General features: G+C 35.6%; 1 protein-coding gene and 1 non-coding gene across 2 annotated transcripts; both read right to left on the bottom strand.

The window, feature by feature from the left end:
* Window positions 1–3,802: 3,802 nt before the first annotated feature.
* Window positions 3,803–7,734, bottom strand: LOC140017026 (uncharacterized). The gene is made up of 6 exons (XM_072071385.1): window positions 7,621–7,734; window positions 5,916–5,975; window positions 5,680–5,832; window positions 5,500–5,527; window positions 3,999–4,173; window positions 3,803–3,917 (listed from the first exon to the last, which is right to left on the bottom strand). Exons 1-6 carry the CDS (start codon window positions 7,732–7,734, stop codon window positions 3,803–3,805), a joined length of 645 nt encoding a protein of 214 aa, XP_071927486.1.
* Window positions 7,735–13,939: 6,205 nt separating this feature from the next.
* On the bottom strand, window positions 13,940–14,046 carry LOC140021782 (small nucleolar RNA R71). The gene has a single exon (XR_011825765.1). It is a non-coding gene; the product is annotated as a small nucleolar RNA R71 (small nucleolar RNA).
* Window positions 14,047–14,391: the final 345 nt, after the last annotated feature.

Raw genomic sequence — 14,391 nt, 5'->3', positions numbered from 1 at the left:
GGTGGCGGGGCGGGGGTTGGGGCGGAGGAATATACCCCCGTCCCCCGCCTCGTTTCTAAACGGGGGGGAAAAAATTCCCCCCGCCCCCGCCCCCCCCCCGCCCCGCCCCGCCTCATTGTACTTTTTGCATTTCACTAGTTTATTTCTTCTTCTTTTCTCAATATTTTATACTAATTTCACTGCAATTTGTATATTCCACATCCAAAATTGGGGAGATAAAAGTACGGTTGTTTGAAAATACTGTTTCATAGCTCTTATAAGTTGATGCTTGACAACATTTTTAATTTTGTGGCAAATCAAAACATGGACTCGTCTGAGCTAGAAAAGAATAGGCTGCTCAATAAATAGGATTGGGCTCCTGAGGGTGAGGCTTTGCCACCTCCCCCATTGGTTGCTTGAACTGTTACCGTTATCAAGGCTAAGCCAAAGCCAGTCAAGAAAGAGTTGCACGTTCCAATGGGAAGATGTGGCCTAGGAACCCAACAACAAAAGATTCAACTTTTAAATAAGTGAGCTATACTACCACCATCTAGCAATGGACCTAAAAATTTTATGATCATAGATTGAAATTCAGTCCATCCTTCAAGGGTTGTTGCGTTCAATAAAGTTTAGATATTTTTTAGATCTCAAAATAATTAGCTGAGATTTGGCTACAACATCAATAAAATGGCTTATATGGCTGAATGTGTAATTGTTCTACTTTCATGAAATGCCTTTGCCTTTGTTACATTTTTTTGGAAGTATTTGGTGATTTATTTATTTATTTTTCTTTATAAAACAATAGCAAAACTTGGAGCTCCATATGAGGTAGTGCCAAGAGAGAAAAAGAGAGGGTTGATGGGATTTAGTATGGATTTATTATAAGGGAGGAAGAGGGAAGGGAGAATTGCAAGGTGTTTGAAAGTGAGGGTGTTTCTTTGGTTTTTTATATTTTTAAATTTGAGTTGGCTGTAATTCTCACCTATTTTATTTTTTTTTATAACCGTAAATACTTCTTTCCTTGCCTTTATTCTATTATAGTTTTGTTCGTCAATTCAAAGATCAGCTGGAAGATATTCATTCGCTTCATTTTGTGGTGAAAATGTAGGTTTAATCCCATGATCTTAATTTTTTTCATTTTTATTACATTTTCCTTTTCTTGCTCTCTCAATTTTATTTATCATTTTCTGTTTATCACTAATCCATTTGGGTAAAAGTTATTTTTTTTTCTTTTTAATATATCTAATATCCACTTTACTGTAACAACGTATATAAAAAATTTTTACTATAAAATTTTTTTGAAATATTTGATATATTGTATGGATGAGATGTTTTTTGAGTTATTTTTAATTGTGTATTACTGTAAGATTGTATTAGAAAAACTTGTTTTTTTTTTTGGTAAAAAGATTTTATTTCAATTGATATTGATATATAATTTGTGCTCGAGTGTAATTAAAAATGTTTCTACTTTGCTTTGCAGTACAATTCGTTTTCATTTTTTTTTCCTTTCTAATTACTTTAAATTGACTTTCGTGTTGTAATATTGTTGCTAATCTGATTTTATGAAATACAACTGCCTACTTGTTTAACAATTAGTGCTGCAAGTTTCGAGAGTTCACCTCTTCAAGGAAACAAGCATCCGAATCCCACAAGAAGAAGGAGAATATCTCTCGAACTGTTTCCTATTGCCGCAAGAAAAACGCTTTTGAGAAGGTTATCATCCTGGAAAGTTGATTCTGTATAGGATTAGGAGAAGCGATCTTCTCTAGGGTCTGCAACATGATATATATATAGAAACAGCCCATAAACGTTACTTCGTGCTTCTCATTACCATTAGTCCTCCTCCTGTTTTTCCCATTCGTTTATCAGATTCCCATCCTTCCTGACTATCAATTGTTGATCCCTACCACCGTCCAGCGAATTCAAAACATGGAAAAGAAGATGAAAAAGACAATTAAGCTGTTCGGAAAGGTTATCGACGTCGTTGTTATGGTCGAGGATGGCCTGGCTGATGACGATCATCTAGTGAATCAAGAACAAGGAACAGAAACTGCTTCAAGCAGCCGTGCATCAATGCCTCCTCGACGCGCGCGAGAACTTCCTCATGGAGCACGTTGGATACTCGAGAAAAGATTGGAAGCGTCCGATGTTGCTTCAAGTCAAAGCAGATTTCTCTTTCCAATTCGCGAGGAAATCATGCAAGTATTGACTGAACCAGAAGTGATGCTGCTGAATCAGAAAGAGGCTCTTAAGGTCACGGTGGTGGATTGCTCACAACGCTGTTTCGACATGAATTTGAAGAGCTGGCCGAGCGCGAACAAGTACGCTCTCAACAGCGGGTGGAATAAGCTTGTTGATGACAATCATCTAAAGAAAGGTGATGTGGTAGAATTCTGGGGCTATAGGCAAGATGGTCTCTTGCGTTTTGCTATGAACATCTGCAAGCGAAGGAACATCTCCGTTGCCCAGCACTGATTTATCAAGAACATTAGAACACTGATTTAACTTTTAAGACTGAGGGCTCTATTTTTTGCACACGCTCCAAATTTATGCTTGACTGTAACTATTTTTTTTTCTTTACTCATTATTGTTGTATAATTCGTTTATCCTCTTTTGTGTGTTAAATTGGATTTCGTGTTACAGTTAAAATAGTGCTTGTTTGTAATTTTCTCTTCTCTTGCGACTAAATCTGACTATATGAAGATATAGGAATTGGATAGAATCAAAATATATAACAGAAGGTTCTCAAGCTTGGTTTTTTTATTGGGGTAAATTTCATAACTATATATCTTACTCATAAATGTAATTTCACAATAAATAATAAAAAATCATATTGTACAAGATACTTGAGTTTTGGTTTTCCTATTTGTACTCACTTAAATTTCTTATCAAGTAGGCAGAACCCTACTTGAATTCAATCAACACCAAATTAAAGTCGAATCTTTGACCGAGTTACTCACGAGTTGAGTCGAATTATTTGGTTATTATACACCCTTATGATTAGGTTTCATAAAAATTTCCCAATCACGTCAATGAGTCTCATATATCTTTTATTTTTTTGATTCAAATACAATTAAAAAGAAAAAGTTGCAAAATAGGAAGAAAGTCCATCTTTTTTGTGTTCCATTATCCAAAAATGTGCAAAAAATGTAAGTTCCATTATGCAAACAAATTCTATCTGCCTTGAAGATTTTGTCTGTTCTGTGACAACAAGAAACTTCAAGTCATAGAAAATTTCCCCTTGAATATCCAGAAAGGCTAAACGTTCTACAATATCATCTTCAATCAAAGTTATGTGAATGTACCCTTTGTTTGGCCCCAATCGAACATTTGATACAAAGATGGGATCACAAATTCATGTATCAACCATAATATATCCTTCCATGACCAATTATCATCTTCTACTTCAGATAATTTGAAAGTCACTAATCCCTCCGAATTCTATGATTAGCTAGTGTCATACTTAGTAGTCTAATTGAATCCTATGACCAGCTCTAGGCAAAAGCTCCTGAAACAAAGCATTACTCTCCCCTCCTGACTCAAACATTGCTTTCACATTTTTTGACAAAATTGGATATTTTAGCTTTGAATTATTCACAGCAAAACTGTTTTGATAACCTTTAAATGCGTCCATCACCAAGACAAGACAGTAGTGAAAGCAACAAACTCCACTTTGACAAATCACCAAGATTATATCCATTAGCATCAGAAAGCAAAATCTTGACAAAGGATGTCTCAATCTTTCTTGCACAACATCATATTCTTTTCTGGTTAATACAATTAAAAACATCCCAAACCTCCTTAGATGAAGTGTGGACACTCTCTAAATGTTATATCTAGGCAAACTCTGAAAATTATCTAGAGGTTTTCCCCCATATTCCAAAAACAGGGGATTAGCTCGCAATCCTGTTATGTGAAAAATCTTGTCCTTCACAATTCTGATCATAACATCTTGACACACATCAAGAGTAATTGTTTTGAAACCATCCTTAACAAGTATCTAAATATTCTGCACTAACATCTTTAAGATGGATTCTGCAGCAATATGATAAGAAGATAGGACCTTTGAATCATCAAGTTGTTGTCCATCACACATTAGGCTCTGCTCATTCACAGGGAAGCCAACGATGCTCTCCACGATTGCTTTAACATCGCGAACAGTGTACAACGACTTGACTTCCCTCTTCAACAACTCTTCATTTTACATTTTCACAGAGATTGGCAATACATCTCTTGGCCAAAGCACCATATGAAGAGTTGATTCACCCTGGATATCGAGAGAGGCTAAGGTTTCATGATCATCCTCAAGGGGCTTACCGGAATAAATTAGACTGAACTTATCACAAGGGATCCTGACAGGTGTCGAGCCTGTGCAATAATAATTACCTACTCAAAAAAAATACAAATTTTATATATAGGCGAGTATCGAATCCACAGGGACTAGGGATAATTTATTTCTTTTAGAATTCAGAGATGGGGGTTTTTACAAAAATATAAAAATAACTAATTAACTAAATAAAAGCAACTCACAAAAATAAATAGGAATTAATCAACAATAGATACGATTCTAGGCAAAGGTGCAACTTTTTATATACGGTCCATTCAATTGATCATCGATGTAAAGATAATTCAATTATTAGTTAATAGATTGGTTATAGTTGCTATACACGCGATAAACAACCAACTTTTCCTTACTTTATTGATAGTCAAGGTACAATCGTTAACTATTTGCCTAACCAAGAAATAACCCTAGGTGCGACCGTAGGATTTAATTCCTCGATTGCATTAAGAATTAGAAAAGCCCAACTTTAATCAATAAACACGCTACGGGGATTTGTTTAAATTAGATTATACGTTTTCCTAACATGGGACCAATCACGCTAGTCGTCACTAGTATTAACCAATCAAACAATTACAGATTTAATCGGTTAATTTGGCGGTAGATTATTAAGTTAATTCGAATATCGAGCCCTTGACATTCAAATAACAAAACAATCATAAGAAGTTAAACCAGAAAACATACGAATACCAATGAATAAAATAAATAAATAAAAATAATTCGATCTCACAGATGTTTGGAACCGAATCTTCAAGTTGACTTTCGACTAGAAAACGAGAAGTTAGTTCTTCGTTGTTGGGAAAATTGCCAACGTGAAGACATGCGGCCAACCGAAACAAAGATAAAACCTAATCTAAGTGACTAGTCTGCTAATATATATAGCTGACTGACCCTTTTCCTCCCTAAGAAGTACTAATCAAACGGGACTCGGCGGACTTCCCTTATTCTTTTGCTTCCTATTTGATATCTACTACTCATAACAAAGGCCTATTGTCTAATTAGAAAAAAGGAAATAAAAACAATAATAACTCATGTTTTCTAATTCAACTCTACAACTAACAAAGGTAATTAAAGTCTTTCAAATTCCACCAAAGATGTCCATATTTGACTCGAATTAGGAAATCCCATGCGTAGTAAATTCCCGAATCATCTGGACTTGACAGTAATTCTTGAAAAATCACCTCTTTTGTCACTTTTTACTCCACCTCCCTACAATTAACACAATTAATCAAATATAGGTAGAATCTATTAATTAAAATAATATTTGGTTAAAATCAAGGGAAAAATAATTATAAATTTAGCAACAAATTACATCCTATCAGATCCCGTCTTTGGCCTCAATTAAACATTTGATATTAAACATTGTGGATGGTATCAGAAGCCTCTGCATCAATCTGGAGGACTTTCTGATCAGATGCTCTCTTGATAAACAGTCTCGTTGACAGCAAATTTTGAACAAAAAAATGGAGATTAGTATTCTGCTGAATCCCAACTGAGCCCAGATTTTGATCATCCTCCCATGACCAGCAGAAAAGAATTCCAGAAGACATTCACATATTCTTTTCTTTTCTTTCAACATTGCTTTCACTTTTCTAACTGTATCTGATTTCTTCACTTTCAAAGCAACCGGTTTCATAACAGGCAAGCATATATTTATCTGCAAAACAGTAACAACAGCCAAAAAAAGAGTACTCAGAAAATCTACTTAATTCAAATTTGAAAGTGACACCCTGGATTGCTTGCTTTGCAACTAAGAATTTTGACGCTCCAATTCTTTTAGCACTTGTATTTAATCAAAAGAAAAAAAAAATCTGAAGTACATGAATTCAAGTAAAATTCAGGAGGATAAAGGGAACAATGTGTAATAATAAAAATGATGTCACCCCTCGAACCTATTTGATCATCTATTTGGTCTGTAGATCCTGTACATGACTTTCAATCTTCCCTTTTTTCTTGTCAAATTGGTGATTTTCCGATGGACTTCCCAAATATTTTTTTACAAAGACTTCATCCTTTTTATATTGCTTCTGAATAACAATAACAAAAAATTGCTCACCATTGCTTGGTCTGCTAATTTAAATATTGAGTGCAAAGTGTAGCTAAACCCAAAGGGGGAGAAAAAAATGTCCAATGTATGAAAAGAAAAGGCAAACCAATAATCTCAAAAAAAAAAAGAAGTTTTACACTACTACAACTTGAGCCGGTATAGAGGTATTGTCTTAGAATTTGCACATTGAATTGAATTATGTTAGACAAAAAAGCTAAAGTAATTATTCAGCTACATTGCACTGGAGGAAAAGAAACACAACATATTACATTAGAGACATCGTCATCTGTAATTTTATTTGTTTTCTTGTCCAACAACTAGGGACTTGTTCAGTCACATAGCATGGTAATACTTCTCGAATGAGCAAAAACTTGATCATATCATGAAAAGTTAGCATCAACTGTTGCCCTGATTAAATCAGAAATCATCTCTGAGTTTAATACAGTTAGCATCTTTTGTCAGGCTTTCCTCATATGCAACAAGTTTAAAGGAGGAATAAATTTGTTTTAGCTATAAGAAGCCCATTTCCAAAACAAATACCAACAGTTTCACAAGAAAATTAGAAGAAATGAAAAGCTATGATCAACACCCCAATTTTTTTAACCACCAGCCTTTGGGCTGATGGCCACCACTAAGCCATTTAAGGCTCCTTTGCCTCCCATCAATTACCACATTAAGTGGTTTCTTAAAAAAAATCAGACGGGTGCGTAGTGCATCTGTCTAGTCTGATGGTAGTTCAGTCCCTTCCGGCCCCTCTAGACCCAGTTGGGTGACTTGTGTCTCCCTCTTAGATTAGGATAGTGTAGGATACTATAGACAAAGTGACGATTGATAAAAAAAAAACACCCCAATATTTTTCTTTACAGTTAAAAGTAATCCAAAATGCAAAAAGACTGTAGAGATTAGCATCATAAGTAAAATCTTGAAAAATGACCTTTCAGTCTTGCACAAAGAAGATGTTACTTTCTTAGGTAATTCAATTAACGGGCAAGATTAAACAGTTGAATTATGGACTTTCTCTGAATGTTGTAACTAGCTAAATGCTGACGACTGTTTAGAGGTATTCCTCTACATTCCAGAATCTGGGAATCAACTGGGAATCCTAGCCTATCAAAAATCTTGTTCTTCACAGCTTTGATCAAACAATCTTGATGCACGTCAAGATTAAATTGTAGTACCCGACAGATATCTGAAAAAAATTTTGCGCTAACATCAGTAAGGTTGATTCTGCTGTAATATTGTGACAAGATTGGACCTTTGAATCATTAAGTTTTTTGCCATCATAAATTAGGCTCAGAGTCAGATCATAAAGAGGGAAGCCAATGATGCTCTCCACGATTGCTTTAACATCACGAACAGTGTACAACATCTTAACTTGCCAACTTCATCATCAAGTATCAAACTACCATGTTTCCAAAGAAGTGAGTTTGGAATTTCTTTCTCCGGACTTGAATAAAACTTCTGACTAATTATGTTTGACCTTAATTATACTTTTGGACTTAGTAATGTAAATCTTCAAATGTGTTCTCTGGAACTCTTGCAGAAATGGTCCCAAAGTAAGTGGAATATATATATTGTTGGCATGGATATGCCCAAATTCCATGGTTTTCACTTTCTTATGGAGAATAACAATGAAAAGCTTAAATGATTAAAATCACGAGTAAACGAATTTTTTTCCTTTTTTTTAAAAATAAAACACATCATAATTTTATTAAATGACAAACTCTACGCTAATGGCAAAAATTACATTGGATAAATACGAGTTCCGACCTTGGCATATTCTTAAGAATCTTTGTACAATTCTAATTTGTCAAGCTTGACATTATTCTCAAAATTCACCATAACGAACAAAAGGTTGAAGGATCTTCTTCATGTAAGGATTGTCCCATTTCAATGACTCCCAACCAAGTAGAGATATTTGGATCACTTTAAGTGCCGGTGGTGCAGAAGGTTGTCCATTGATGGAGGGTAGGAAGGGAGGTAAGCTTTCCAGATTTCGGCAGCTTATTACCTCAATTCTCTCAATAGAGTTACAAATCAGGAGCCCCTTGCAAATATTCCTTAGTTTAGGATTTCCTAGCACAGCCAATTTCTTGAGATTTGGGAGGCAACTGATAGTGGTCCTTTAGCATGAATCTTTGTTGCTTGAAGTAAAACTAAAGTAGCCTTCTTCATCGTTTGATACTATCTCCTCCAATTCGTTACAACACCAGACCTTAAGTACTTCAAGACTTTGCACGGATTGTAGCAACCTTGGTGTGAACAACTTCTTGAGCTTGCCACAACGATCAATGAACAAAGATCTAAGGCAGGAAAAAGTGCTAGGTGGAGGAATTGCGTTCGTTATGGTGAAGTTTGATTACTTGAGTTCAACAAATGATTAGGATCAAAAATATTATAAATAACCAACCTAAAAGAGTAATTTAAATATTTATAATATATTAATTAAATATTATATCAAGTATTTCATAAAACACCACAAGTTTTTCAATATATAATATACATACCCGAACTTGCTTCAAAAAACTCAATTGATTAGTTCAACCGCGACCTGTCAATCTCAAATGGAATAATTTATCAAGCTATTCATGAGCTCGAGTCAAGCTATTCAATTAAATCGCACCCTAGGTGAGAGCGAGAATGGGGCGAGAAGGGGCACAGTCAGTGTGGCTAGCGTGTGAGTGTGTGTGGTGACTCGGAGTTTTACTGTACTAAGGAGCGGTAGCAGCGTAGTCGCATCTTGAAGTGCCAAAGTGTCGGGGGGTTGAATGTCAAACTCAACTTGGTTTTGCGTACTGTTGTGATTTAGGATAGGACCATTTTGGTATAGAACATCTGTCTTTCTTCTTTTGGGTTGATTACAGCTAATACTAGAATAGAATTCTTTTGGTTTGTAAAATTAAAAAAAAAAAGATAAAATACACTGACCTCTTGTGATTTGCTTACTACCCACGAAATCTCCTCATTATTTAAAAACACCTACATAATTTCATTGTCCTTTGGATTTCTTTGGAAAATGGACGGAAATCATCTAATTTGACGGAAAATGAATGACACAATCTCGACAATCGAGTGTGGTAGCATTGCTTGACAGATTAATGTTGCTATTGCCAAGTTTTAGTAATAAAAGGGTATCAAGTTAATGTGGTTGAGTTTAGGAACATCTCTTTGGTGAATATCAGTAATGGCTTGACTTTTCTAATTTTTGGTTAACTTTTCTAGGCATAGGGAATGATTGTTGGCATTTTTCATGTGAATTGGTCCAGTTATTAATTTTAGTTCTCCATGTTTGGAAATTTGAGGCTGGCTGCTGTTACTTTTGTGTTGTTTTAGTTATTGTGTTATATGGTTGTAAATAAAAGTTGACTGTACTCCGCTAGTTGTTACTACTGAGTAACCAGGGATCTTCACCTAAACTGTCGATTCTCGCGTCAAAAGATAGTAGTTATTATGAGTGCGTGGTCGCGTAGCGATTGGAGCTGAGTGACCAGGCTCCTCCATCTGGTAAATGTTGGAGTTCGCGTCAAAAGGCTCTAATGGCTAGAAACTAAGTCTTTTGTTATTCTAAAAAAAAAAAGAAAGAGAAAAATAGAAAACGTGATAAAAAAAAAGTAAAGATTGTGTTAGAATGTGAAAGAGTCAGCTTGCCGATTTGTGAATTTAATGTTGAGATTTTGGTTAATAGTTGGACCATTTGCTGATGAATGTTGAGCAACCATTCCTTTTTCTTATATTAGTTTGCTTTAAATTGGAGGAGTTGGTGGTTTGGAAGCTAACTGAGGTATTGTTTCTTGGATCTTGACCATTGATGCTTAATATATGTTTTTCTTGGTATCTTGACAATACGGTAGTTGGAGCAATAGCCATTGTCAAATTTTGGTGTTCAATTGCTGTTCTCATGCTTGAGGGCAAGCATGGTTCAGGTGTGGGGGGATTTGATAGGGTGTTAATTGTTAGTAATTTTTATTATTAATTTCCCCCATTGTCCTTGCCAAATATCGTTTAATTGTTAACATATACTTATATTTGGTATTTGGACCTATCTACAGGAAATGGGACTGAAAGGTGCTAAAAAGGGGGGGGGCTTTCTGAAGCAAATTACTTCACACGTGGAAGTCTTCTACAAAGCTCCATCAACGTGGCCCACAAGAGGGGACCAAAGCTGATTTCCTTTTCCTTTTGGACTGATGAAGAGATGGCTGGTACGGGAAGTCCTACTAGCAATAGGAAACAAGAGAAAATTCGGAGGGCCCCGCTTTTGCACCTTTTTCTCTAAATTTGGCAGAACCACTAGAGGGTTAGAGGTTGTTTTTAGTCGTAGGATAGCTTGGAGCAATAGTTTAGTTTTTCTTTATTTTTCCTTGTCATGCGCACGCCTACTGTTCGACAAAATTTCCCAACGGGAGAATCATCTTTTACTTCTTGATTAATTAGTTAAAGACGGTTTGACGTTCATGAATTCAATCACTTTGCGTGGGATTTATTTATGCGGCGTGGCTAAGCTTTTCGTCTATGATAGGGTGTCAATTGTTAGTAATTTTATTGTTAATTTTCCTCTTTGATCTTGCCAAATATTGCTTTAATTGTGACATATATTTATATTTGGTATTTAAACCCAATTTCAGAAATTGGCGCAGAAACCTTCTTGAGAAGATTATTGTGAAGCTCTACACAATTGGCCCACATGCATGGTGTAAACCAACGTCCATCCCTTTTGCTGATGAAGAAGAATTGAATTGCATTTGGCTAGCCAACATCTCAATTTGGTGGGGACCGCGAAGAATTAGTATTGTCTAAAGATAGTGTGCCTTTTGTTTGCTTTCTTACAGTAGTAGGATAATTGCTTTCTTGTGATCGTGTGCATTTGGTCAAAGGAAACCCGACAAACAAAAGTTGGCTTTTGCTTTTGTTTTCGGTGGGATTGATTAGATAGAGAAAAAGAATGGTTTCTTGTGTGGACGAGGGGGTGAAGTTTTCCATTTGGTTTGTTTTTATTTTTAGAGAGCTTCTGGCATGAAGGGAGATTTTCTCTCCGAGGAGACTACAAAGTAGAATAGGTAGTCTTTTGTGTAGAGGAGGAACTTATTCCTTCTTTTGTTGTGTGGTATGCAATTTTTCTTCAAAGAATCTACGAAGACTCAAAGTTTCATTCTAACTTATTAGCGAGTATTTATGTCTTTGAAATCAATTAAATTGTGTGGAAAGTTTCTTATGAGGCGTGGCTAATCTTCTCATCTAGTCAAGGATCAACGCGAAGACGCAGTCCCACATATCTGTGAGATCTAATTAATTTTTACGTGTTCCTTAATTTGCTAATATTTGCATGTTTTCTATTTGAATTTTCATGGGATTATTTTGTTAATTGGATATCAAGGGCCTGATGTGCAATTTGACTTATTAATCTCCTGTCAAATTAATCAATTAAATCCGTAATTGTTTAATTGGTTAATATCTGTGGCAACTAGTGTTTTCACACATTAGGGGAACATGCAATCTGATTTAAATAACCCTCGTAGCATGTTATTAATTTGGGTTAGACTTTTCTAGTTTTTAAGGCAATTAGGAAATTAATTCCTACGGTCGTACCTAGAAGTATTTCCTGGTTAGAGGTAATCAACGGTCGTACCTTGGTTATCAATAAATTAAGGAAAAGCTGGTCGTCAAAGTTTATCGGTGACTATAACTAACCTGTTAATAAAATTAAGTGAACTTTCTTTGCATCAATGATCGGATGAATGGACTGTGTCTGCGTAGTTGTATCCTTGGTTAGAATTTATTTATTATTTATTTAATTGCTATTTATATTCGTATTAATTAATTATTTATTTTTTGGTTAAATTGTTTAATTATTTTTAGTTTTATTCTGATAAAAAATTCCCCGTGTCCTGAACTTGAAAAGAATCGAATTTTTTCCAATCCCTGTGGATTCGACCTTACTCACTGCTATACACAGAAAATTTATATTTTTCTCGAGTAGGTATTTATTATTACACAGGCTCGACACCTGTCAGTCTAGCCAAAGATCAACGCGACGACACAGTCCCGAATACTTGTGAGATCGAATTAATTATCATGCGTTCCTTAATTTATTAATATTTGCACATTGTCTGTTTGAATTTCTATGAGATTATTTAGTTAATTGAATGTCAAGGGCTCGATGTTTAGTGCGATTTATTAATCTCCTACCAAATTAGTCAATTAAATTCGTAATTATTTAAATTGATTAATACTAGTGGCAACTAGCGTTTTTATACAATAGGGAAACGTGCAATCTGATTTAAATAACTCTCGTAACATGTTATTGATTGGGGTTAGGTTTTTCCAATCCTTTATGTAATTGAAAAATTAATTCTTACGGTCGTACCTAGAAATATTTTCTGGTTAGGGGTAATCAATGGTCGTACCTTGGTTACCAATAAATTAAGAAAAAATTGGTCGTCAGAACTCGTCGGCGACTATAACTAACCTATTAATAAATTAAGTGAACCTACCTTGCATTAATGATCGGATGAGTGGACTGTGTCTGAGTAGTTGTATCCTTTGTTAGAATTTATCTATTCTATTCTTGATTTAATTCCTGTCTATATTTGTGTTAGTTAATTATTTTTTTTAGTTGAATTGCTTAATTATTTTTAGTATCATTCCCATAAAATCCCCCTTCACCAATTAGTATCTCAAAGAGACAAATATCCCCAATTCCTAAGGAGACGACCTTACTTGCCACTGTCTACTATTTAGAAAATGTTGTCAACTAATTAATTCTGGTATATCGGATTAAACAAACTTTTCGGAAACATGGTGAATCAAGTAACCCATTGCACACCTAGAGTCCCTACTCCAGTACCTAGGATTAATTATTGACTGCTTTTGGTGGTAGTTAGGTTCTATTTTTATTATTGCACATGTTCGACATTTGTCAATTTTTGGCGCCATTGCCGAGGACTGGTGTCAGTTATTTGTTTCTTTTTTATTTCACTTTTGTTCTAATTTTCTGGTGCTTTTCAATGTATGCCTCGTTTTTCTCGTACAGGTGAATTAATTTTCGACCCCGAGGTAGAAAAGACTACGCGTAGAACAAGAAAAGAGACCAGACAACTCAGAGAATAGCGCTCAAGTGCTGCATCTCAGAGACCTGAGCCAGAAGTTGGACCAGCAGATTTGTTTGGTGACACTTCGAGTGACTCGGACCAAGAGCAAGTCATCATGGCAAATGCATAGACACTAAGGGAGTTGGCTACTCATAATTTAAATTAGCAACCTTTATGCATTACTTTTCCAAATTTGAATGATAACACTCTCTTTGAACTAAAATCTGATCTAATTCATCTCTTGCCATCTTTCCATGGTCTACCAAATGAGGAGCCCTATAAGCACTTGTAAGAATTCGACGTCGTTTGCAACAGTATAAAACCCCGAGAATCACAGAAGAGCAGATAAAAATGAGGGTCTTTCCCTTCTCTTTGAAGAACTCCGTAAAAGATTGGTTGTACTACCTAACACCTGGTAGTATCACCACGTGGGACCAGCTGAAGAAAAAATTCTTGGACAAGTACTTTCAGGCGTCTCGAGCTACAAGCCTAAGGAAGGAGATATGCGGTATCAAACAACATCTAGGCGAGTCTCTCTATGAGTACTGGGAGAGATTTAAGAAGCTGTGCATCCAATACCCTCAGCATCAGATAAATGAGCAACTGCTCATCCAATATTTCTATAAGGGGCTACTCTTCAGGGACAGAAGTATAATCGATGCTGCAAGTGGAGAGGCGTTAGTAAATAAGACTTCTCGAGAGGCGTGAGAGCTAATTGAAGGAATGGCTGAGAATTCGCAACAGTTTGGTACAAGGGAGGATGTCCTAACGCATAGGGTGAATGAGATAGAAACATCCTCCATCCAACAACAAATCTCTGAATTGACGTTCTTCGTGTGAAAACTAACTGTGAGAAGTGCCTCACAAGCCAAAGTATGTGGGGTATGCGTTGCCTTGGGTCATTCTATGGAGATGTGTCCGCTAATTCAAGAAAAAAT

Source organism: Coffea arabica, chromosome 1e (genome assembly GCF_036785885.1).
Source record: "Coffea arabica cultivar ET-39 chromosome 1e, Coffea Arabica ET-39 HiFi, whole genome shotgun sequence".
In the NCBI taxonomy this organism is placed as follows: domain Eukaryota; kingdom Viridiplantae; phylum Streptophyta; class Magnoliopsida; order Gentianales; family Rubiaceae; genus Coffea; species Coffea arabica.
Note: the sequence above shows the minus strand (reverse complement) of the source record. Positions and strands in the feature narration are given on the sequence as shown.

Excerpts from the sequence above, each read along its gene's own strand:
- LOC140017026 (XM_072071385.1), bottom strand. The coding sequence starts at position 7,734 with ATGTTGTACACTGTTCGTGATGTTAAAGCAATCGTGGAGAGCATCATT. Across the intron at positions 5,976-7,620 it reads AAAAACTTAATGATTCAAAG|ATAAATATATGCTTGCCTGT; the intron begins GTCCAATCTTGT and ends ACTGTTTTGCAG. Across the intron at positions 3,918-3,998 it reads GCAGAATCCATCTTAAAGAT|AATTGTGAAGGACAAGATTT; the intron begins GTTAGTGCAGAA and ends TGTTATGATCAG.